This window comes from Nicotiana tomentosiformis, chromosome 3 (assembly GCF_000390325.3).
Source record: "Nicotiana tomentosiformis chromosome 3, ASM39032v3, whole genome shotgun sequence".
NCBI classification, from domain to species: domain Eukaryota; kingdom Viridiplantae; phylum Streptophyta; class Magnoliopsida; order Solanales; family Solanaceae; genus Nicotiana; species Nicotiana tomentosiformis.
In genome coordinates, this window is record NC_090814.1 from 108,420,377 (window position 1) to 108,446,429 (window position 26,053).

Here is a 26,053-nt window from a genome sequence, read left to right on the forward strand (position 1 = left end):
AGTTTGTGCCATAGTAGCATTTTTAAAAATTACACTCTAATCGACTGATTTAATTAGAAGACTCGATTCCATTTTGAAAATAAAAAAAATACTGATAAGAAGCTATTTAAGGAATAAATGAACCTAATTTGGATTAGTAAAATTAGGGTGTTATTTGGATATAAAATTAGTGATCTCTTAAAAAAAAATTACAGAAATTATGATCGGCAAAAGAGTGAATACAGTAAAAACAGGGTGTCATTTTCAAGAGTGAGCTCCAAACCCGGGTAAAACCCCACACATGTTTTACAACTCCCCTGCTCTGCCCATTTTCTATCCTCTGTTTTTCTTTTTCGGCACAAAGAACAGAGGACATAAACTAAAATACTCACTACTAACACACAGCTAACTGCTACTGTAAAAATTACTTCCTCTTCTGCTATAAATACCAAAGAGAGAAAAAATTAGAGAATAGAGAATCTCAACAGCTGTTTCTCTCTCCTCTCTCTTTTATCTCTCTTACCACAATGTTTCTATAGATCTTATATATGTGCTTTGAATATAGCAAAAAAAATTTGATTAATGGCAGAGGCAAGTGGTAACATAGAGGTATTTCCATGGCTAAAAACCCTACCAGTAGCACCAGAGTATCACCCAACCCTAGAAGAATTTCAAGATCCCATTGCTTACATTTTCAAGATCGAAAAGGAAGCTTCAAAGTATGGAATTTGCAAAATTGTACCCCCAGTACCTGCACCTCCCAAAAAGACCGCTCTTGCTTATCTAAACCGGTCACTTTCAGCTCGGTCCGGTTCAAATGGGGGTCCAACATTCACCACTAGGCAGCAGCAGATCGGGTTTTGCCCAAGGAAGCACCGACCCGTTAAGAAACCCGTTTGGCAGAGCGGAGAAAACTATACTGTTCAGGAATTTCAGGCTAAAGCTAAAGCCTTTGAGAAGAATTACTTGAAAAAGAATTTCAAGAAGGCTTTAACCTCACCCCTTGAAATTGAAACCCTTTTTTGGAAAGCCACTGTGGATAAACCCTTCTCGGTTGAGTATGCAAATGACATGCCGGGTTCTGCATTTGCCCCTAAGAAGGTGGGAAATGTAGTTACTACCTTGGCTGACACAGAGTGGAATATGAGAGGGGTGTCAAGGGCAAAAGGGTCATTACTCAAGTTCATGAAAGAGGAGATCCCAGGGGTAACTTCACCTATGGTGTATTTAGCCATGATGTTTAGTTGGTTTGCTTGGCATGTGGAGGATCATGACTTGCATAGCTTGAATTACCTGCATATGGGTGCCGGGAAGACGTGGTACGGTGTGCCCAGGGATGCAGCTGTGGCTTTTGAGGAGGTGATCAGGGTCCATGGTTATGCTGGAGAAACTAATCCTCTTGGTGAGTCTTACTATTGATATTGCTCAAGTGGTTTTGTCCTGTTTCCTGCTTAAATTATGGGAAACCAGCATAAGTCAGTACCCTTATTTTGTTTAGTTGTTTGCAAGCAGTGAATTGTGCAACATTGAACTAAATATGGGCCCCTCTATTATTCTATGAAGCAAACAGATATGCTCAACTCCGTCCCAAAAAAATTTAAAGCTCTGTGTTACACTGTTCAGGGATATTGTACAAGTATGTGTTTGTATGTTGTTGGATAATCACAGGTGTTGATATATATAATTTGCCTTTACCCAAGTGTAGTATTCTGCAATAGGTTTGATCACTTTGTTTCTTTTTTTAATGAAGGACCTCTGTTGATGTTAGATTAATTCTAGACTCTAGTTATATATTGATCTCCTTGTGATTTTGAAAATGAAGGGCAGCCTTGGAGCAATGGTAAAGTTGTCTCCGTGTGACTTATAGGTCACAGGTTCGAGCCGTAGAATCAGCCATTGATGCTTGCATCAGGGTAGGCTGCCTATATCATGCCTCCTTTAGGTGCATCCTTCCATGTATCCTGCGTGAACACAGGATACTTTGTCCACCAGGCTGCCCTTTTTCTTTGTGATTTCAGAAGTGGCTCATGGTTCTAAAATTGAGGAATATATAAAAATATGAGAAGCCTAACTTGAGTGAAAATTGGAACTTAGAGAGTTGGCGGCAGCTGGTATTAACCTGTACGTAACTCCTAGTGAATCACCCCACAAATGCTGATGGTGTACAGTTTTGAGACAGTGCTATGCTTTCTAAGGGAAATTACTGTAATCATTTTGAGAGGAAATTCTTGCCACTTGGAGCTTCTTGGTTGTCTGCATTAATGTAGTTGGGTCTCACTGATTTTGTCATTAACATGTGTAATAATGTGGTTGTTATTGTGATGTTGCATGTAAAGTAGAGCTGTCTTAGATGTATCTCTGCTTCAGACTGTGGAAATATGTTGGACTCTTTCATATTCTGGACATTTATCCCGCCAAATCTTCTGCTGTGTCTCTTTAGCTTGATGTTCTTGATATTTTGGCTTTGTTGGCATATATGGAACTGAGTCACATGGAAAATGGTTAAACTGTAAAGAGTCTCACAGTTACATGAATTAGGTAACAGTACCTACTAAAGATAACTACTTCAGGGCAGGAAGTTAAGGTGCTTAGAGGATTATGTCTCTTTAATGATACTTCTTCCTTGTTTGGTAGAAGTTAACCTGCCTTCTTTCCTCTATATTTTTCCTCATCCCATCTAATTCTTGATTTGACTTTTAAGTCATAGAACTTCATAGTTTAGTTACTGCACAAAGTGTCAATGCAATTCTAAAAAGTTGCAAAGTAGGAAATGAATTGCATGAAGTTTGAGAAGGGAGTATGCTACCTCTGACCTTTGAGCGAAACAACCGAGAGGCAGACAAGGCACTTTTAATCTCTAAGCTATATACACTGCAGAGGCGGAAGCACATTTTTTCTACCATCCCTGTTTTTTTGAAAACATATTTCTTGTCTTTTTAGAACACCTTAAAGAAAAAAAAATGTACGAGGAATTGGGGAAAAAAGGTGGAGAGAAGAAGTTATTCCGGCTGGCCAAGTTGAGAGAGAGGAAGGCTCGGGATTTGGACCAAGTGAGATGCATCAAGGACGAAGATGGTAGAGTATTGATGGAAGATGCCCAGATTAAGAGGAGATGACAGACTTACTTTCATAAACTTCTGAATGAAGAAGGGGATCGGGATATTGTGCTAGGCGAATTGGAGCATTCCGAGAGTCACCGTGACTTTGGGTATTGCAGGCGTATCGAGGTTGAGGAGGTCGTGGGAGCTATGCGTAAGATGAGTAGGGCCAGAGCGACCGGTCCAGACGAGATTCCGGTGGAATTTGGAAGTGTGTGGGGAGAGCAGGTTTGGAGTGGTTGACTAGGTTGTTTAATATTATTTTTAAGGGGAAGAGGATGCCGGATGAGTGGAGATGGAGTACGGTGGTTCCATTGTATAAGAACAAAGGTGATATCCAAAGTTGTAACAATTATAGGAGTATCAAATTACTGAGTCATACCATGAAAGTGTGGGAGATGGTGAGGATGACAGTGTCTGTATCCGACAACCAGTTCGGGTTCATGCCGGGTCGTTCGACTACAGAAGCTATACACCTTGTTAGAAGGTTGGTGGAACTATACAGAGGGAGGAAGACGGATCTGCACATGGTGTTTATTGACCTAGAGAAAGCGTATGACAAGGTTCCTAGAGAAATTCTTTGGAGATGCCTGGAGGCAAAAGATGTGTCGGTTCCCTACATTATGGCGATTAAGGACATGTATGATGGGGCTAAGACTCGGGTTAGGACAGTAGGAGGTGACCCTGAGCATTTTCCGGTTGTAATGGGGTTACACCAAGGTTCTGCGCTCAGTCCGTTCTTATTCGCCCTGGTGATGGACGCGTTAACAAACCATATTCAAGGGGATGTGCCATGGTGCATGCTATTCGCCGATGACATAGTTCTGATTGATGAGTCGCGAGTCGGTGTTAACGAGAGGCTGGAGGTTTGGAGACAGGCACTTGAGTCTAAGGGTTTCAAGCCGAGCAGGACGAAGACGGAATACCTGTAGTGTAAGTTCAGCGCTGAGCCAGGGGAAGTGGGCGTGGGTATGAGGCTTGATTCGCAGGTCATCCCGAGTAGAGGCAGCTTCAAGTACCTTGGTTCGGTTATCAAGGATAAGGGGAAGGGGAGATCGACGAGGATGTCACACACTGTATTGGGGTAGGATGGATGAAGTGGAGGTTAGCATCTGGAGTCTTGTGTGACAAGAGAGTGCCACCGATAATCAAAGGTAAGCTTTATAAAGCGGTGGTTAGACCGGCCATGATGTATGGGGTTGAGTGTTGGCCCGTTAAGAACTCACATATCCAGAAGATGAAAGTAGCAGAAATGAGGATGTTGCGGTGGATGTGCGGGCACACTAGGATAGATAAGATTAGGAATGATGATATTCGGGAGAAGGTGCATGTGGCTCCCATTGATGACAAGATGCGGGAAGCGAGGTTTAGATGGTTCGGACATGTTCAGAGGAGAAGCCCAAATGCTCCGGTACGGAGGTGTGAGCAGCTGATTGCGGAGGGCACGAGAAGAGGTAGAGGGCGGCCTAAGAAGTATTGGGGAGAGGTGATCAGGCAGGATATGGCGAGGCTTCAGATTTCTGAGGACATGACACTTGATAGGAAGATGTGGAGGTCGAGTATTAGGGTTGTAGGTTAGGAGGTAGTTGAGTCGTGTCTTACTTCGTACCATTGTGGGACTAGCAATTTAGGGTTTTTGTCTAAGATAGCTAGTGGCAATGTTGTGGCTTACTATTTCGCTTTTTAGTGCATGTCCTATTTACTAGCTATCGCTTTTGTTTTGCATCTTTCCTCTAGATTTCACGGTGTTCCTATTTTTCTTATGATTGTTGTGGCGATACTAATATTTACTAATATTGTCTCCCTTTGCTTTGCATCTTTCTTCTGGATTTCATGGTGTTCCTATTTATCCTATGAGTGTTGTTGTGATACTAATATTGTCTCCCTTTTTGTCCTTTTGTCTTTTTGTTTTTTTTGAGCCGAGGGTCTTTCGGAAACAGCCTCTCTACTCCTTCGGGGTAGGGGTAAGGTCTGCGTACACACTACCCTCTCCAGACCCCATTAGTGGGATTTTACTGGGTTGTTGTTATTGTTGTTGTTAAAGAAAAAAAAATACTTTATGTTATTTGTGTCCATGCCCTCAATTACTGTGGCTAAAGTTCTTGAGAGCTTTTGGCAAGATTGGGCTTCTGTGTGTTATGTTAAAGCTGACAACAAGTAATAAGATCCACTTTCTGTCTTTTTATCCCTTCTGGCATCAATTCATCCTTGTTGCTGCAAGCTTACAGAGATATGACATTTTTAGACTATACGCATAAGCTTTACAATGAATTACAACACATCATGAAGATATTCTGCTGTATATATGACTGTTTTCTTTACCCGTAATTATTTTAAAAAAAGAAGAGAATATACTCTGTATTCTGTTGTTTTCCAAGATAATATGTGCTAGTGGCCACCAAACTTTGGTCATATCGCTTCTCTTTTTTTATTCGTGTTGAAACTCTGGTCTTAATATCTGAAACCATTGCTTTCTCTCACTTTAATTGGCTGCATAGGGAAGATTGAGATTATTTTCTTTGACACTTGAATTTGATTACAGGCTTTGTTTTGAGCACAAACACATTTTTAACCAGTATACTCAGTGAGCTTGAACTCCATAATTTTGCATTTTCTTTCAGTTACCTTTGCTACACTTGGGGAGAAGACCACAGTCATGTCACCTGAAGTACTGCTTAGTGCTGGTATTCCATGCTGCAGGTGAAATACTGATGTTTGCATTCTCTGTTTGTGTTATTGGTGGGTCTACAAATTAAACTTGCTTGCATGACCTCTGGAGTTTTAATCGCTTCTTGTTTTTATACTTGGAGGATATATTTTGTAAGCTTTTAGGCTGAAGTGGATCATGCAGAGAACTAAAGTGGAATAAGAGGAAGGCAATTGTTGTCTTTTCTGCTGGAGAAGACATCTATCTGTGAACCCTTATAATAGAAAATCTTATAAAAAAAAAGACATCTATCAGTGAACCATTAATTGACCTGGTATTGGGGGAAATTGATCGATAGTATTTCAACCATGGAGGGGCTATAGCTGTGTTAGATTGACATATTAAGGATTGCTTTAAAGCCTTCTGATTGTTTTCACAGTAAATGTTATTAGATGAACCTAGAGACACATCGTTTCTGTGGTTAATGCATGATAATATACCTCTGGTGGCAACACACCATTTCTAGTCCTGACTATCCTATTTGAATTCAGGTTGGTGCAAAATGCCGGAGATTTTGTTATTACCTTTCCACGAGCCTATCACTCAGGGTTTAGTCACGGTAAGCAGTTTTTTGGTTAGATGTAATTATGTCTTTGGATCTATTTGTTGCTCAGTAATTGTTGAAGGAAGAAGAATGACAATTCTTGGGCTTTCTACAATTTTAAAATTTAGGATTTAATTGCGGGGAGGCTTCTAATATTGCTACTCCTGGGTGGTTGATAGTTGCAAAAGACGCTGCAATCCGTAGAGCATCAATTAATTGTCCTCCAATGGTGTCACATTTCCAGTTGCTTTATGATCTAGCACTTTCACTCTGTTCAAGGTTTGTTCTCTTGCTATAGGTAAATTTTTTTTTTTTTTTTACCATTCCTAGATTATTGAAATCTTAGGGTAAATTGTATTAGACTGCCTATTGAAAACGCAAAGAGAAAAACAGATTACTAGTATAAAGACATCCCATTTATCAAGCCTTTTGAAATACTCTATCGCCATATTTGAGAAGTCGTGGAGCTGAATTTTCCTTATTGCATCTGCTGTATAAGATGTATCAGTATATACAATACGATCTACACTTCAAGATGCAGGGAAGTATTATTCCTGTAAACTCATAGGATGTGTAGTGTCTGATAAACGAGCATTTCTTTTATCAATATAGTTCCATTCATTCATGCATCAAGTCTTTGCTGGAGATTGTTTGCTTAAGCACGTGGGTTCTAGCTACCTGAAGCCTGCTTTATCATCCCTTCTGTTTCCTCTCTCCATGATCTGTTTGCGAAGAAGGATGTTTCCTCCTGAATTCTGTACGAACTCAAAATTTCAATTGTAGTAGTTTCACTATGGATGTGTCTTGACTATTCTTGTTAAAATGTGTTTGACCTTTTAATGCTTGTTAGACCATCATGAAAGATTAGGAATTGATTGCAATATTTTATGGTTTTGACCTTTTATTTCCTTAGTTTTAACTGTGACATTGTATCGCCATGTTTATTCTATGAGACCATATATTAATTGTTCCTAACATCGGCAAGGAAATTGGACCCATGTAGCGAAGCTGACAAATACAGCTTTGATCATTCACTGATCCTTGTTTTCTGTTTTAGCAAATGACAGTGGTTAAGATCTTGAATAGCCAACACAGTGATAGTTTCAGGTTTTGTGCAGAAGTGACTGCATCTTAATTCTTACATTCAGATTCTTTCTGAAGTTACCAGATTTAAGCGTGTTCTCCCACTCTTAGTGGATTACATTTCTTGTGATTGCTGCTAGTTCTTTCTGTTGTATAATCTCCTATAGCTTGGAGGAGGGAACCATGAATAGACTGCATCCTTCCTGATAATTCATCTTTGTATATACGGTCTTAGATTGAAGTGGATAGATAGTAAATTGTGCATCCCTGCAACTGAAGAGTCACACAGACTGATTATATATCTTTGATTGAACTGCTTCTTTGCATGCTTGTATGGTGGGTTTAAAACTATTGAATATGGTTAACAATCTATTTAGAGCATCCTCTATGTTAGGTAATGGTCTCTCTGTTGGTTTCTTTAGCTTCTTTAATCTTCTACTGCAGAGTACCAAAGAACATTAGAATAGAACCAAGGAGTTCTCGCCTAAAGGACAAGAAGAAGAGTGAAGGAGATATGTTGGTCAAAGAACTGTTTGTTGAGGATTTGAACTGTAACAATTATCTTCTTCATATTCTTGGAGAAGGATCACCTGTTGTACTTCTCCCTCGACACTATTCAGGGATTTCTATTGGCTCCAATTCAGTAGCTGGGTCCCAGTTAAAGGTAAACTCCAGGTTCCCCAGCTTATCCAGTCCAGATCATGAGGTGAAGAGTAAAACAGATTCCGCATCTGATGCTCTAATGCTAGGCAGGAAACAGCGGATGAAACAATTGGCAAGTGTCTCTTTGGAGAAGGGAAAGCACTCGTCTTGGCATACTGGTAACAGACTTCCAGAATCTGGCAGAGATGAGGCTGAATCCTCTCCAGAGACCGAAAGGGAGAATCTGGACCCTGAAAGAGGAATGACTTACAGATGTGATACGCTGTCAGAGCATGGACTTTTTTCTTGTGTAACTTGTGGGATCCTATGTTATACGTGTGTGGCCATAATTCAACCAACAGAAGCAGCTGCCCATCACTTGATGTCATCTGATTATCGCAACTTCAATGACTGGACAGGAAATGTAGGTGGCGTAACTGCTAACAGTAGGGACGCAAATGCTGCAGAATCAGATTCCAGTTCAGGTATCCTCTTCATGAAATGATCTGTGCAATATGTAATGTTTTAAATTCTGTCTTTTTCTTTTTACTCGCATATTTGGTTTGCGGGGCAAGTTATAGTTGAACTTTATATGTTGATTGCAGGATGGTTAGTTAAAAGGGCTCCAGGTGGCTTGATTAATGTCCCGATAGAGTCATCTGATCGAATTCGGAAATTGAATAATGAAAGCGTAGGAGTGCTTTCAAGTACCAAAGCACGCAAAGAAACTTCTTCCCTCGGCCTGTTGGCTTTAAATTATGCTAATTCTTCAGACTCTGATGAAGATGAGGTTGAAGCAAATATTCCTGTTGAAGCTTGTGAAAGCAGACAAATGGATTTTGAGGATGAGGTTTCTCTACGAGTTATTGATCCTTATGCAAACCACAGACAAAGAAGAGCTGTATCTGGTGGTAGAAACTGTCAAAGTCTTGATAATTCCGTTCACTTGGAGAGTGGAAATCTCCCGTCGGGGGAGTCAAATACTTTGCCAGATAGGTCGAGGCATCAGCTAAGATCCCATCAAGTTGGTGCAAATTGTATCCCGTTTGCCCATAGAGGGGAAATAGCAAATAGCGATGGTGTTGCTCCATTTGATAATGGGCCTATGCAATTTACTTCAACATCTGATGAAGACTCTTTCAGAATACATGTATTCTGCCTCCAGCATGCTGTACAAGTAGAAGAACAGCTCCGACAAGTTGGTGGAGTACATATTTCTCTTCTTTGTCATCCAGGTGAGCTCTAAATTTTTTTTTTTCTTTTTTTTTTTTGGTACTCTTGCCGCGACAAGCTCTTACATGTCTTCTCTTCACTATTATTTAAAGCCCTCTTTCAATTGCTTTATCTCTTTCAAACTTTTTTTGATAAGGGTGTTGATCTAAAGCAAGGCTATCATAGTTCATTTAGGAGAAAAGCTTTGATCCTAGTTTCTTCATTTTAATTTAATCTCCATTGGAAGTTGCACCTGAGTGTTTACTTATTAATAGTAATCTGTTATATCAGATAACTGATTTGCATTAGCTTTTTCCGTCAAGATGTCAAAGATGAAGTGAAACTGCTACTATTCTCTAGGAAAGAAAAGGTTACAGATAAACTTTATTTTGGGTATTTAAGAAACATAAGAGAATATGTGATTTTATTGATGTTTTTTAAGTGGTATATCATTGTACACTGGCACGATAAAAGGTAAGATTGGAAGTTAAAACAGTTCTTTATGTACTCATGTAGCTATAGTGTTGGCGTCACCCAGTTATTCTGATCTTGTGGTTCAGTCACTTATGGTTCTTTTGCATACCCTTGACACATGTTGAAATATTAGCAGACTATCCCAAGCTAGAAGCTCAAGCTAAAAAAGTGGCTGAAGAGTTGGGGAGAGATCATTTCTGGAGAGAGATTTCATTCCGCGAGGCAACTAAAGAAGATGAGGAAATGATACAATCAGCTTTGGAAGTTGAAGAGGCCATACATGGCAATGGAGACTGGACTGTGAAATTAGACATCAACCTCTTCTACAGTGCCAACCTAAGCCGCTCTCCACTCTACAGTAAACAGATGCCTTGTAACTTCATTATCTACAATGCATTTGGACGTAGTTCTCCAGATGAAAAATCAGAGTATACTGGGACTGGCAGGGGGTCAGGGAAGCAGAGGAGAGCAGTTGTTGCTGGGAAATGGTGTGGGAAAGTTTGGATGTCTAGTCAGGTTCATCCTCTGCTTGCTGAGAGGAGGGATACTGATGAAGAACAACAACAGAACAACAATAGCATCTCTGCCCGGGTTAAGCCTGAGGTGAAGTCTGAGAGGCCATGTGAAATGACTCCGACTGTTAAAATTGTCGCCAGAACTGGTAAAAAGAGGAAGAGTAGAGTAGAAAATAAAAGGAATTCTAAATTACTAATAGCAGATGATTCTTCAGTTAGTAATGTCCCTCAGCAGCAACGAAAAACTAATCTTAGGAGTAAGAGGATTAAATATGAGACTCCTGAACCTAAAGAGGAGGATGTTGATAAGAAGAAGAGATTTGGCTCACCCATTAATGATGATCCGGATGGTGGGCCTAGCACCCGTCTGAGGAAAAGGATGCCAAAACCGAGCAAAGAGTCATTGGTTAAGCCCAAACCAGCTCCAATAAAGCAGCAGAATGAAAGCAAGAAAGCAGAGAAAGGTTCTAAGGTCAAAATCCCTTCCTCTAATAGCAATTCGAAGAAAGATCCAGTAATGAAGGCTAATACTAGTAAAAAGATGAAGGATAAGGAAGGAGAATATCATTGTGACTTGGAAGGGTGCAGTATGAGTTTTAGCACAAAGCAGGAGCTTTCATTGCATAAAAAGAACGTATGTCCAGTCGAAGGGTGCAAAAAGAAGTTCTTCTCACACAAGTATTTGGTACAGCATCGACGTGTTCATATGGACGACCGTCCTCTGAAATGCCCTTGGAAAGGCTGCAAGATGACGTTTAAGTGGGCATGGGCTCGAACGGAACACATAAGAGTTCATACAGGTGCACGTCCTTATGTTTGTACTGAGACCGGCTGTGGTCAGACATTTCGTTTTGTGTCAGATTTCAGTCGTCACAAGCGGAAGACAGGTCACATTTCGAAGAAGGGAAGAGGTTGACCAAAAACGGAAATTGTAATTTGACATGACTGATGGAACTGTTGTTCAATTAACAGACATAGGAGTAGGTCTAGAATCAAAGTCTCCTTTTGTAATTCTCTCTTGGAACCAGATAATTCTCCTCAATCAGGGGTACTTCATTGGTTCCATTCATTGATTTGAAGTAGTTCAATTGCTTCAATCTTGTAAGAATTATCTCCAAAATCAAGGAATTTAACATTTGAAATTGAAATCCGGAAGTGGATTCTTATTTTTTCCCATTTTCACTTGTTCAGTTGCTGCAGCATTGGACTCTTGTTATGTTCTTATTGTATGTGAGTTTACTCTGTGGTGTTACAAATAGAGGACTGTTTGGGTCACAACACAGTATGTATATGTATATGTTTATGTATATGTATGTGTTTAATGTATGTGTAAGTATATCGTATGTATATGTATACTCATATATATAACACTTAAAAAAAAAAAAAAATAAGCGGTGCAATATGTGCAAGAATGCTTTTCTTGCGGGTTACCTCTCTAAAAGTAGTTTTTCTTTTGGTATGACGGATAAGCAAAAATACTCGTGAGATAAAAATTTAGTACCGCCTTATCCTTGTTTGGTTACTAATCCCGGGATAAGTTTTGGCTAAGCTTCTGCAAGCTTTTTTTTCTTTTCAAAGTTGAAGTGTTGGCCAAGCTTTTAGAAGAAAAAAGTGTTTTTGAGTACGAAGCAAGAAAAAATAACTTTTTCTCGGAAGTACTTTTTTGAAAAGTATTTTTGAGAAAAGTATACTTAAAAATACGTTTTAAAAACTTGGCCAAATAGGAATTTTTGCTTAGAAGTGCTTTTCAAATTAATTAGTCAAACACAAACTGCTTTTCACCAAAAGTATTTTTAAGAAAATCACTTTTGAGAAAAAACACATCTCAAAATAAACTGATTTTAGAAGTTTGGCCAAACATGCTATAAAAATAATATTGGGATAACTTATACCCGCTAGATCATGGAATAGTAATCCCAGGATAAAGCAGTAAAATTGACAATCTCCGATTAATACAGTATATCAAACAGTCAATAAGAAATAATATCCGGATAGCTAATCTCAGCATAATTAATTCTAATATAATTTATTTCCAGCATAACTAATCCCAACAAAACTTTTTTTTTTTAAGATCCAAACGACCCCATAAAGTTGTTGAAGAATTTTTTTTCTTCGAGGAAATTTCATATCATGTGAAGAGTGCCACAAAACAACTTTTTGCACTTTGTGCTACTATCAAATCTCTTCTCATATTTCTATTCGTCTTGCTTCGAATGGTGGAATGCGGTCACTGATGCACCTAGGCCTAGGGGATGGATAGCATTGTAAAACTTTTTGTAGATTATATTATTATTGAAAATAAAATCCATTATTGTATTATGTCTTAATGTAATATTATGTTACTTCCGAAAAAATAGTTTTTTTTTGCTAGAGCTTCGAACTTTCTATCTAGGAAACTCCTAAAATTTATTTTAGATTCGCTATCGCTTTTTAGTTTAACTTGTATTAGTACCCGCGTGGATGCGCGGACACTAACCATGTCAAATATTTGAATTATTTGGATTATATGTAAATAATCTTAAAATTTAAATTTTTTCGATAAATATAGATAATCATTGGATATTAATTAAGCAACACTACATTAAAAAGATTAATCATTTCTCAAATCTCCTAGTTATAATTCTATTTTTTTTTGGTACAATTCTCGTCGGTGTCATTGGATCCTAAAAATAGTCAAGAAGCAAAATAATAACTTATATTTATGGCAAAACAATCAAAGGTTGAGACTATGAAGGACTCATTGGATATGACTTGACACTTTTACTACCACTTGAACTCTTATTTGGTGTGTTGATATCTTTCAAACAATATTTCTATTTTAAAATTTTAATTTCTAAAATTTTATTTTTCAATAATAATTCTTTTTATAATAATATAAGTAAAAATATTATCCTTAATTCAAAACTCATTTTAGTCGGCTATCTAAAAATTTTAAAAATTCTTTAGCCAGTGCATTTTTTTTTCAGTATGACTCCATTTTGATATTTGATATTAACCATGTTAAATATCTGAGTTATTTGAATTATATATAAATAACCTTAAAATTTAAACTTTCTAGATAATTATAGATAACCCTTATATATTAATTAAGAAACATTATATGAAAAAAGACAAATATTTTTTCAAATCTCGTAGTAACAATTTTATTTTTGCGTCATTCTCATTAGTGTCATTGGAACCTAAAAATTGCCACAAAGCGAAATAATAACTCGTATTTATGGCAAAGCACAAAGGTTGACACAATATGAATGATTCTTTGGTACTTTTACTATGACTTAAACTCTTATTTGGTATGTTGTTATCTTTTAAAAAATATTTATATTTTGAAATTCCACTTTCTAAAACTTTATATATATTTCAATAATGATTATCTTTATAATGATGTAAGTAAAGTATTATCCTTAATTTAAAATTTACTTTAAACAGTTATCTAAAAATTTAAATGATTCTTTAGTCAGTGAAACTTTATTTCAGTATGACTCCATTTTGAGTTTATCGATATCTCTAGCCACAGATATTAAATTTTGAATACCCTATATATACAGATTTTTTGTTCTTTGAATCATTAAATGTTAAATTAGTTGATTGTTATTATATAACATTGCATATATTATTTTAAAAATGCCAAGTAATTTTTTTTCGACACCATACTTAGCTTAACCTCAATGCAAACTACTCAAATTGCATTTAAATTCAGATTCGAATATCATATCAGTTTGTTAGTAATAGTGATTTTTTAATAATGACACATCATGTAAATTAAAAAAAATATTCTAAGATATCCTTATCTTATAATCTATGTATTTGAGTTGAAAAAAATATTTAAAATCAATGAGATCAGCTTCCAAATTTTGTATGCTCAACAAAGGTGAAATAGAAGAAGAAATTCGCTGTCATCTCTTATTTCTGGTTTCTAAATTTTTCATACATTTGTTTTCTATATTTATTTTCTTTTATCTTGTTTTTTATGTCTTTCTTTCTTTGTTTGCAAAAAGTTAATTTATTTCGCTATAAAAGGATGAGTTTTGATTGAAATTGTCTACATAAGAACTTTATTTATATTCTTAGTCTTTGGTTGAAATTCTTTCATATTTTTCATTTGGCCTTATCTAATCAACCTAAATAAGTGCAAACAAAAAAAAATAAAGGATGTGTAATTTTATATATAATTTATATATAATATAAGTATAATCGCGTGTTGTCGGTATATCATCTATGTATATTAGCTATAAAAAGTAAACAATAAATCTGGCCGGATATTTATGTAAATATTCCATAAGATTTCGGTTTCTTGATTTTATCCATGATATGACTTCTATTATAATAATTTTAAAAACTCTCTACTAAAATTCAAAAATATCTTATCTTTTTATTTTTAAAATTACATTATATTCTAAAAAATAATCCCATTTCAAAATAATTTGTTTGCATTTTTAAAAAAAATATCATGTCATGCCAATTTTTTTTAAACTATACTTTTTATTACACTTGAAAATCGCTATAGAAACTATCAATTATAAACCAATATCCCTCTTGTTGAACTTGAGAAAAAAAACTTTCACGTAATCTAATGATTCAAAACTAATATTCTTCAACGAAAAAAATATTATACCCTTGCAATGTTAGCTTGACTGCAGTTAAATGAAGAGGCCGTTTCAGCTTAAACCTTTCAATTCCTAAAAGGTGCTAAATTAAAATTAATGATAGCAATTGTATAGCCAAAGTTTTGTTATTTGTTTGATGTTCATTTATATAAATTGACTCTTCAAACAGACATTCTTCAAAAAGAAAAAAAAAACTTTTTTTTGAATATTTACTGATTTTTGTGTTGTTTCTTTCTCCACCATGTAAGTTTACTTCATTATATATGTAAATAAACTTTAATTCGATTTTTAAACCATTTTTTTGTTATCTGGATAAACATAGACGCGTACCTTATATATTACATTTATTTTAAAAGAAATTCGCTTTATTCAAATCTAGCTATAGTATTTTAAAGAACTATAATTATAGGGTTTTAAAAGTGAAAGGATTCTATAGTTATATGGAGTAGTTTTTTTTCTTTTTTGCCAGAGGCGAAATAGTATTTAAATAATTAAAAAAGATAACAACAGTTCCTAACATGATTGTATATGATCATTAACCGAATTAAGTATAATAACATGACAACAAAAGATAAATTTCTTTTTTATTTTAATTCAAATTTAAAAACTTTATCTATAAATTCAAAATTATCCTTTAATTCAAATTCATTTTATATATATACACACACACGCAATCTTGTATTTCTATTTGACTAACATAGTCAAATATAGAATAAAGTTACCATATACTATTAGCATTTATTAGCTTGCCACTGGCTTAACCACAATGCCAAATATATATGGTAACTTTATTCCTTTAATATATATATATATATATAGAATATATAGATTTGGTACAAAAAAGCTTTGGCGTGGGTGTGGTAAGATTTTACAAAGCAGCAGATAAGGAAGAGATTTAGACAACTTAAGCTATCACTTTGTTAAGTATCTTTCTTTTAGTGTTTGTAATATGCTAGCTACTATACAATAACAACAAGAAGAAGAAGTTGGTACTAATGGAAATTAAAATGTCCTACGGAACATTTCAATGGTGTGTAATATTTTGGAACCAAGTTAGTATTACTATAAGAATCCTGTTTCTCAAAAGAAAAATTATCACTTATTTGAGAAACTTAAAACTTATTGATTTTCATGTAAAATTTCATATTACTCTAATATAAAGATCGGTGTCGAGCATTAAAAATGATATCTTAAGTACCGATATACATAAATGTGTGTAACGATTGCAACGTTATCTTCGACATGGACATGGTGAAATTGAAATTTCCCTGAATAGTCGGAGTAAACCTTCTCAAAGAGAAATTTCTTTCAATCATTTGGTATCATTTAAGATGAGGAAATTCTAAAAAATGTTCTTAACTACTTATAATAGATGAAAAAGTATCTTTGACTTTTTATACGCGAGAAAAAATCCAAATGGTCCCAAATGGTAGGTGTACTTTGGTCTTTAATATACCAATGAACACGAATAATTACATTTTTTTTCCAGCAATATAAATAGTTTCTTTAGTATGCAGAATGAGGACAACATTTCTGAGCTACAGTAAACATGGAATAAGCAAACATAGAATAAAAAACTCTGGATGTCAATTGAGTAAAATTTTCGACAGAAGAAATTGGTCGCTAGCAAATGAAAATTTGACACGTCAAATAAGTCCAAGTATTAGACGTTTCATTGAATTTTACAAAATATATATAAAAAAAGTTCACTAAAAAAAGTCTTGTATTTTTTCCTCCTAACAAAAATATGGATAAGTGCAATATATATATCCGAAATTATTTTAACATACATTTGTACAAAATTCACGTGAGTGCAAAATAAGTTGAGCCGTCTCATTGAATCTTAGAATGTAAAAAAGGCTCAAACTTTTTAACCCAACGAAAAGAACAGTATAAGTGCAATGAATGAACGCTCAATTTCTTTTGACAAACTTCTGTACACACAATAAATGCGTTAAAGTTCTTCAATAAGGGATTGGTAAAGTGCTCATTAAACAAACACTTTACAATTACATCTTCTCATATTGTTACCTATATCTTTATTTAACTAATACCGTCACAAATATTTAAAGGATTCGAGATTTGACCTATATAAGTTTGAATATTAGCAATTGAATCGTGAATTTAATTTTTATATATATATTTAGTGATATTTTTAATATATATATATATATATATATATATATATATATATATAACAAAATTTCTTATTTGGAAGATATCAATTATTTTTATAATATTATATAATTATTTATAATCATTTAATAAATTTTTAATATATATATATATATATATATCACACAATAAAACTATATATAAAATGTATGAGCAATGTTGCTTGGTTCTGTTGAATTCGTAACTTAAAATCCATATCAGCCTGTATTTTAAAATTTAAACTCTAATAAAGTGGAGGAAAGATTAGAAGTGAAAGAACAAATTGCTATTATTACAAGTGAACAAAAATTAGAAGAGCTTTAAGACACTGAAAAATAGTTTTTTTAAATTAAAAAGCCAAACTCTTTTCTTTATCAAAAAATAAGAAAAGCCTATGTTCCTTTTTTCTTTTCTTCTTAAAAAGAACTTTTAATACTAGTATAGTAGCATTTATTTATGTAAGAAAATAGACGGTGGATTTTAACCGATAAATTCCAATGAGAAATATATATTAAAGTTAATAGGTACTCGGTATAATAAGTATATAATTCGAATATTCGTCGCCAAAATTTTTGTAATTAGAGTTAGTTAATACCTAACAATCGGAAATTAACAGTTACTTAGTATAATAATCAACATGCAATAAACTGTCTCGAACACCATCATCGTAACAAAAAAAACTATATGATTCAGGCATAAAATATTTTCTTTTAACATTTCTATTCCAACCATGCAAAAAGGAAATGTAAAAGGGAAAAAGAAGAAGAAAGAAAAGGAAAAAAGGTATAAAAAACTGAAAAAAGAAAACGAAAAGAGTATAAATGCGTGAAGTACTAATGGCAGTGGTCCCAATCGCTATTTATTTTGACTCATTGTCCCCTTCAGCACACATCACTTTACTGAATTTGCTCAAATTAGGGTTTTTACTGATTGAGATGTAGAGGAAACTACAATGGAAGAAGCAATTGAACAACAACAATTTCAAAATCAAAATCAATCCCCAAAACACACTCAAGAGGAGTTAGGGTTTGAGTCCCAAACTCCCCAAGCGTCGTTGTTACCTTCCGATCTCAATATCGAAAACCCTAATGAAAATCAACCAAACGAAAATGACGATGAGGATGAGATGGCGATGCAAATCATATGCGAAGAGCTTCGTGATCTGGTTTTGAACCAGGCCTTAGATAAAGAGAGAGAAAAAGAAGATCTTCACCACCTTGATCCTGAAGAAAATGGAAAAATCAATGAAAACGAGGTTGAAAATGTTGAAGGGAATGATGAGGGATGGGGAGATGTTGGCGAATATGGTGATTATCATTATGATGACGAAAATAGGAGCGGAAGTGTTAATGGGAATGACAATGAGAATGATGGGGAAAAAGAGAATGGCTATGAAGGGGATTCTAAGGAAGGAGGAGGGTTTAATGCAAATAATAGGATTAAGAGGAAGTGTAGTTACCCTTTAAGACCTGATGCTCAGGTTTGTCCTTATTTTATGAAAACAGGCGTGTGTAAATTTGGATCCAATTGCAAGTTTAATCACCCTTCCAGAAGAAAATACCAGGTAAATTTTTTGATGGATTCGGAGTTGATACTACTTTTTTTAAAAAAATATTTACAAGTAATTTGCTACGCTCATTCATTTTTTGGTTGATCGAGTGAATTTATTGATTGTTTGCAATTGTAAGGGGTATGGTGTGGATGAATCTTAGTGCCCGTGCATAATGGTATAATATATCTTTGTTGTTTTGGAGGTAGGAGTTAACTGATTGCTAGGTTTTACTATATTACTGACACTTGCTGATCAAAGTAATGCTTTTATGTTGACATTTTTGCTAATGAATGATTAGGATTGTAATTCATCGGTTTTAAGGAGGTTGCTTGAATCCTGGTGTGGTCTTTATTGCATTTGTTGTTTGTATATTTGGTTCTAAAGTAAAATTTTGCTGATGTTTACTATGTTAGCCTCTTTTGTCAATTCTTCAGCAGGGGACAAAGGAGAAGGGAAAGCAAAGGGAAGAAAGCCAGGAAAGGCCAGGGCAGATTGAATGCAAGGTTGTGGAATTTATCTTTGCTAGCAATCAGGCCAGAAAAGGCAAATCTTTGGTTATACTGTGCTTGCTCTTTTATGAATAATTTGATTTGATTGAGGGCACATACCATAAATTTAAACACTAGACCTGGGTAGTCGGCATGGTCCTGCTGTTACTTTTGATATTTGGCAGCATGACTTATATGACCTGTCCTGTCCATAGTTGAGTTAGTAAAATATTTTGGCTTAGATCAGCTATAGTGCATACCCCATGATTAGGGTTAACATATATAAATTCAAAGCCTCACTTTAATGATGCCAAATCTAGTTAAATTGTATAAGTGCAATGCAATTGCTTTAGATAACAATGTATATTACAGCACGAAATATTTAATTAATTAGCATTATGGTATCAAATGGAGAATGACTCTAGTGAAGTTCTCTCTGTTTGTTTATTAGAATTGATTCATAGCTTCTCCTTCTTTGTGGTTTCCTTTCCATTGTTTTGAAACTTGGTTAAAGTATTCAAGAACTTTTTTTGTGGCGAAAATGATGTAGCAACACATAAGAGGGGGATAATTTAACTTAACAAAAAGAGGGAGATAATATAGTGCAAGATGTATGGATGGTTGTATGTAATGGTTGAGGCATAGGAGTAATAACATGGGATCCGAACCTCGAATCCCAACTACTACACTCTTGTGAATCATTCTATTCTAGTTTTGGTGGGTATGCTTACACTACATGGATGTTTGTGGGTTTTAATGGGTTTCCCAAAGGATTAGTCGAGGTCCAGTTGATTTGGTCCAAACAACATTGTTATGCAAAAACAATCAAGGGGCACAATGCCATTAATCATAAAGGTTGAATACTTGCCATTTTATCCTTAATTCAATTAATTGGAAAACAAAGGAATCTGAGACCAATGTTCACTCAGTGAATATTTGGTGAGTGAAGATAAACATTGAAAGTTGACACATTTCTGATATTCAATTGTTTGGAAAAATGTTCCTTTGTGTTATCCAAGTTCCACTTCTTGTGGAATTCTATATTGATACTTGATAGGTTCTAGCAGAGTAATGAGATTAAAACATGGAGTTGCAAACAACTTCAGGGAGCTAGCTGGAATTGGAGAACAGAATGCCATGTCCAAGAGATTCCTTCCTCCTTTAAGCTACTTGAGAACTATTTAAGAATTTGGTCTAGAGAGGTGTTTGAAAGAGTTAAAAGTGAAGTTGAGGGAGTTGATGAACAGAATTGGAGAGTTAAAAAGAAAAGGAAGAGTTTGTAAGGAGAGAAGTAGAGGGGCAAGGAGAACTTGCTAATATGATGATTACTCAAGTGATCAGTTGCAGACAAGAATCAAGGGTGTTACTGTTGAAAAAGAAGATAATAACAGAATTCTTTCACCAGTTTGCTATTGTTGACTGGATGGTAAATTTGTGAATACAATGGGGGAGAGGGGTTTTTGGGGGGCGGGGGAAGGATAAGAGTTCAAAGGGGAGGTAGGAGGGGCTATTAAGGGAAGGATGATGTGGTTTGGAGGGAAAGATTACATGGGATTGATTTTAGTGACGTAGGAAGAGATGTGGTTGGGGACGAAGTTTTGGTCGAAGATTATGGGAGACTGTCAGGCAGTCATAAGTTGTGTGGGAGACAAAGCCTCATGTGGGGATGGCTTCACAACAACATTCTTTTATGTATTTTATAACAGAATGAATGGGAACATTGTCAATGAGCTAAACTAAATTATATCCTATCTACAAACTCGAGAGGAGTCTCAATGAGTCCATTATCGTGATCAATTGAAGAAGACCGATTGTCAAGGGTTCTAGACCTATGAGTCCGATGGAAGACTATTAAATGTGTGTAGTCCTCTATTCTGGTAAATATCCAGAAAGAAAGTCCAATGGAAGACTATAAGCATTTTCAAAGAAGGCACTTCCTTTAAACTTGAGGAAGTACTAGAGGTCAAGATATCTCATCTGAAAATGCCTTTCCCTTGTGATTGATTTTAGTACTAGTGTGGTTCACTTCCCGCTTCCGTTGTGTCATTAGCATCAACATGATCTTTTCATAACTTAGTAATGTCATGATCTTCTACTTAGTGTCATGCTATAGGGTGACTGACGATGTGATTATTAGCACTTGGGATAATTGACTTTGTTGGCTTCAAGGGGAGGTGTTGTGGTGTATGTTATTTGCGGATGATATAGTTATAATTGACGAGACTCGAGGCGGTGTTGACGACAGACCGGAGGTTTGGAGACAGACTCTTGAGTCTAAAGGTTTCAAGCTGAGCAGGACCAAGACGGAGTACTTGGAGTGCAAGTTAGTGAAGTTACCCAGGAAGCGGACATGGGTGTAAGGCTTGATACACAGGTCATCCCAAGGAGAAAAAGTTTTAAGTGCCTTGGATATGTAATACAAGTTAACCGGGAGATTGATGAGGATGTCACGCACCGTATCGGAGTAGGATGGATGAAGTGGAGGCTCGCTTTCGGTGCCTTGTGTGATAAGAATGTGCCGCTGAGACTTAAAGGTTAGTTCTACAAGGTAGTAGTTAGACGGACTATGATGTATGGAGCAGAGTGTTGGCCCGTCAAGAACTTTCATGTCCAGAAGATAAAAATAGCTGAGATGAGGATGTTAAGGTGGATGTGTGAGCATACCAGGTTAGATAAGATTAGGAATAAAGCTATTCGGGATAAGATGGGAGTGGCCTTGTGGAGGATAAGATGCGGGAGGCGAGGTTGAGATGGTTCGGGCATGTTAGAGGAGAAGCACAGAAGCCCCAGTTAGAAGGTGCGAGAGGTTAGCCTAAGTGGGTATCAGGAGGCATAGAGGCAGGCCTAAGAAGTCTTGGCAGAGGTGATTAGGCGGGATATGGAGTGGATGGAGCTGACTGAGGACATGACCCTAGATAGGAGGGTGTGAAGGCCGAAAATTAGGGTAGAAGACTAGTAGGTGGTCAGACGTTTCTCTGTCTTACTCAGTTAGCTTGCATTAGTGTTAGTATGATATCTTTTTATAGATTGCTATTACTATCTAGAGTTTAACTCCTTTCTTGGCTTCGATCTTATTTTTATCTTGTTATTCCTGCTTGTTATCATTACTTTTTTCATTCGTTCTCCAACCGAGGGTCTATCAGAAACCTCTCTGCCGGAAGGGGTAAGGCTGCGTACATCTTACCTTCCCCAGACCCCAGTTGTGGGAAATTACTTGATTTTTTGTTGTTGTTGTTGTTGGCTTCATTAGGTCGCGTTGACTTTGTTAGGTCAATGATTTTCTTGGCCAACAACTCGTCGAGAATTGTGGGATGTCAGAATTGCTAGTGAGTTAGTGGATTACATGATAACAATAATAACAACCCAGTAGAATCCCACTAGTGGGGTCTGGAGAGGGTAGAGTGTACGCAAACCTTACCCCTACTCCGGAGGGGTAGAGAGGCTACATGATATCAATAACTAGTAACAAAATCTACTTTAGCATAAATTTAAAAAGCAACATGTTGATTTCTACTTTTTGCCATCTGTAACTGCGTCTTTTAGTTGGAACGCTAAGAGGAAGATTCCTGCCTTTGTCCTTAGTTGGAGAGGTTTGTTATTCCCTTTTCTTTTGTTAGGGGAATTTGTTGATATTCTTTGTATTTTTAACCTCGCCTATTTCTCACTGCTAGTAGATATGGCCAGGGCAGTGAGCCGATTATGAAGTTTCTTTTGCTTTTGCTCAATACAGGAAAAAAAATTCTTATTTAAGTTTGCCAGAGTAGTGATTGCTTAAGTAGGTAATATTTAGGAATATCCAATCAAAGGTACTATATGGTGGAGTGAATGCTTCTTTTATGAGGAACATTTAAATTCCAACATTCAGATTGTAGTACTTTTGCTGAGCAATAATTGATACACGTAAAATCAAAAAATATTGCTCAATTCTTCTCTTTGCTGCAATTTTTTTAAGTGCAGGAACTTAATATTTCGTTCTATGCACTGTTCTTAAATTTCGTCTTGGCTATATCTTGAGATGGGAGTGAAACATGACTGTATATCTTTTTTTTGTATAAGGAAATGTGACCATATGTCATGTAGAAGCTACCAGTAAAACCTTGACTATCTAGATGTGTCTACATATGAAGCCTTTGCCTCATGATGTGATTGAAATTGACTTTTAATTGATGATTCATTGGTTAACAATAACGAGAAGAACTTTATCAAGAACAATGATGAGAACAGCTTTATCAGAAACAATGATGAGAACACTGGCTGTTAAAGTATTAAGTTGTTGGTATAATTATTCTTTTTCTTTGTTATTTTCTGAATGATATACTGCTTTAGTTATGACTTTTAAGCGTTGGTAATGTTGCTTTAAAGAATTGTCTTCATTTCTTTTTGTCGATTTTTAGTTGTGTAGTAAGTAATTAATGTTTGTGTACAATACCCGAATAACTTCGATCTTTTAATTACCTATGTCTTGCATTCCATTTTTTGTTCTGTGCAGTATTACCTGACATCAGGGGGTTGCAAGTATGGAAAAGCTTGTAAATTCAATCATAGTAGGGAAAAGGGTTCCATCTCACCTATTGCGGAGTTCAACTTTCTTGGCCTGCCTATTCGACCAGTATTACTTCTTTCCACTGTTTTAGAAGTTTGTGAATCTGAGAATTTTTCTCTTGAGGGATCATATATGCTAATCTACATTTCAGGGGGAGAAGGAGTGCCCTTACTATATGCGTACTGGCTCTTGCAAGTATGGGTCCAACTGTAGGTTTCATCATCCTGATCCTACCACTGTGGCTGGAGCTGATCGTTCTTCTGGATATAACAACGGTGGAGCTGTTCCCGTACAAGCTTCCTCCCATCCAGCTGCATCTTCTTGGTCTTCGCCAAGAGCATTGAATGACACAGCTCCTTACGTACCAATGATGTACCCGCCAACCCAAGGCATTCCTTCTCCAAATACCGAATGGAATGGGTATCAGGTAGTCCATAACGAAGCTTAATATCTGTTGTATGTTATTTATGATGCGTGCTCTGTTTTGTAAGGTTTTCTGCTTTTTGGTATACTATTGGTATGCGGGTGCTTGTTGGCCTTTAATAAAATTTTATTACCTTGTCAAAAAATGATGTGTTCTGAAAATTGGAGTTATCAGGTCGCTAGTGCATCTTAGTCCTTTTGACCTCCTTTTGGAGTCATCTGAAGCAGGTACTTCAATCCATGCTAGTAATAATATGGTTTTAATGTCTACTTATGTAGATAGAGATGGAAATTTACCGGTATATTTTAGCCTTATCATGTGAGAACTATACTTGTTTAAGTTTATATGTCATGGCACTCATAGGAAGTTGCTGGTTATTGGGCAGTATGATAAATGCTAAATAAAATAGATAAGTATACAGTACATTCTTAACTTTTGGGGTCTTCCGTATTGTTTATTAAGCTCTATGGCTTTGACTGCTGACTTTGTAGCAAGACACCTTTACTGCCTGCACTTACTTGTTTCTATGTTTTTGCTGATTGAGGCCCCGGTCTATCCGACAGCAGAGAAGAGACTACCTACTCCTCCAGCATTTGCTATGAACAATCCAGCAACCAAGACCAATTATTATCCACGGCCTCTACAGCCACTGCTGGTTGAAGAATATCCTGAACGTCCCGGTCAACTTGATTGCAGTTACTTCATTAAAACTGGAGACTGTAAATACAAATTTAACTGCAAATTTCACCATCCAAAGTCTCGAGTACCAAAAGCAAACTCAAGTATTCTTAATGAGAAGGGCCTGCCGCTAAGACCTGTACGTTTTTCTTCTGTCTGGATCTTAAACTTATTTAATGTTTCTTCTTAGAATTTTTAGCTTTTGACATTTAGGTCAATAACTTGCTCTATAAGTGATTCAATTACCTCCTAGTTGAGCTGTATGCTGTCTCTTATTTGTATATTGTGCATTACTCATTGTATGCTGCTTATACTTTGGTTTCTCATATGCTTTTTTATTTTAAAAAAAAATTATAGGATCAAACTGTCTGCTCATTCTACAGCCGTTATGGGATATGCAAGTTTGGCCCTGCTTGTAAGTTTGATCATCCAGAAAATTATGTTGGATCTGCTTCATCTACCGAGTGTGGCTTTGATCAGCCTCAGCAATCACAGATATCTCTAGGATGGCAAGGACGGGAACTGGATGTGGATCACTGATACAGCAGTATTTATAAGTAATTTTGGGATCCAGTTTCATCTAGAGTTTAGAATTCAAACCATATGTCAATGGTTGATCTTTTGAGACTTGAAACTCCATCAACATGAGTATAAGTTCTCTGATCTGCTTAAAGGACAGCACGATAATCTCTCATGTTTCAAGCGCAAGCAAAATAGGATACTGTAAATTATTTATAGGGCGTTTTGTTTTAGATTAAATGAAGATATTTGGGTACTGATGCTGCCTGCCTATTATAGCTATTACTAGGATGTTTGCGATTTCAACAAAGGGGATGATCGGGTTATTTAGCATGTTTTCCCCTTTGAATAGAGCAGATTTTCGTGTTGATTTTTTCAGATATCTTTTCCCTGGGAGCTACGTGCCCACAGGTTTCCTTTCTTTTCTCATTTTCCTCAAAATATTTAAGGAACTTTGAGAGTAGGATATTCTGGGCTAAAATATAATTGAAGCTCATTTCAAATTGTTTGAAAGTAAACGGGACATGTAATATTTACCAGCGTAGAGAATATTTCAAACTACTTATATATTTCGTAGATAATTATTTATTACTTTCCACAACAAAATAACAAGTAAATAACAAATGTTACCATCTGATTAGATTACACTTATTTATTCTGTGATCTTAATTTATTACGATTTATTTTCACTACATTAATCTCTTTTCACACTTATTATAATAAAGCTAAAATTGGAAAAAAGAATCAATTCTTTTATTTTTCTAAATTGACATGTTTAATACACGTATGGACATTATTAGCATTGAGTAACTTTCTGTATAGCTTTTCTATAATAAT

At 35.8% G+C, this 26,053-nt stretch overlaps 2 protein-coding genes across 6 annotated transcripts; both read left to right on the plus strand.

Moving 5' to 3' along the window:
* The first annotated feature begins 316 nt into the window (after positions 1-316).
* Positions 317-11,430, plus strand: LOC104106347 (lysine-specific demethylase REF6). Of its 2 annotated transcripts, none has more exons than XM_009614873.4 (7): positions 317-1,381; positions 5,699-5,777; positions 6,276-6,343; positions 6,457-6,607; positions 7,856-8,538; positions 8,659-9,288; positions 9,873-11,430. In XM_009614873.4, the coding sequence occupies exons 1-7, from the start codon at positions 562-564 to the stop codon at positions 11,168-11,170; spliced, it is 3,729 nt and encodes a 1,242-aa protein (XP_009613168.1). In that variant the 5' UTR covers positions 317-561; the 3' UTR covers positions 11,171-11,430. The 2 variants fall into 2 exon arrangements, with proteins under 2 accessions (XP_009613168.1, XP_009613169.1); XM_009614874.4 differs by having other exon boundaries at positions 318-1,381; positions 9,876-11,430.
* Positions 11,431-17,862: 6,432 nt separating this feature from the next.
* On the plus strand, positions 17,863-25,594 carry LOC104106348 (zinc finger CCCH domain-containing protein 67). Of its 4 annotated transcripts, none has more exons than XM_009614875.4 (6): positions 17,863-18,576; positions 18,978-19,067; positions 23,542-23,661; positions 23,747-24,022; positions 24,564-24,836; positions 25,055-25,594. In XM_009614875.4, the coding sequence occupies exons 1-6, from the start codon at positions 17,965-17,967 to the stop codon at positions 25,235-25,237; spliced, it is 1,554 nt and encodes a 517-aa protein (XP_009613170.1). In that variant the 5' UTR covers positions 17,863-17,964; the 3' UTR covers positions 25,238-25,594. The 4 variants fall into 4 exon arrangements, with proteins under 4 accessions (XP_009613170.1, XP_009613171.1, XP_009613172.1 ...); XM_009614876.4 differs by having other exon boundaries at positions 18,999-19,067; XM_009614877.4 differs by having other exon boundaries at positions 19,002-19,067.
* Positions 25,595-26,053: the final 459 nt, after the last annotated feature.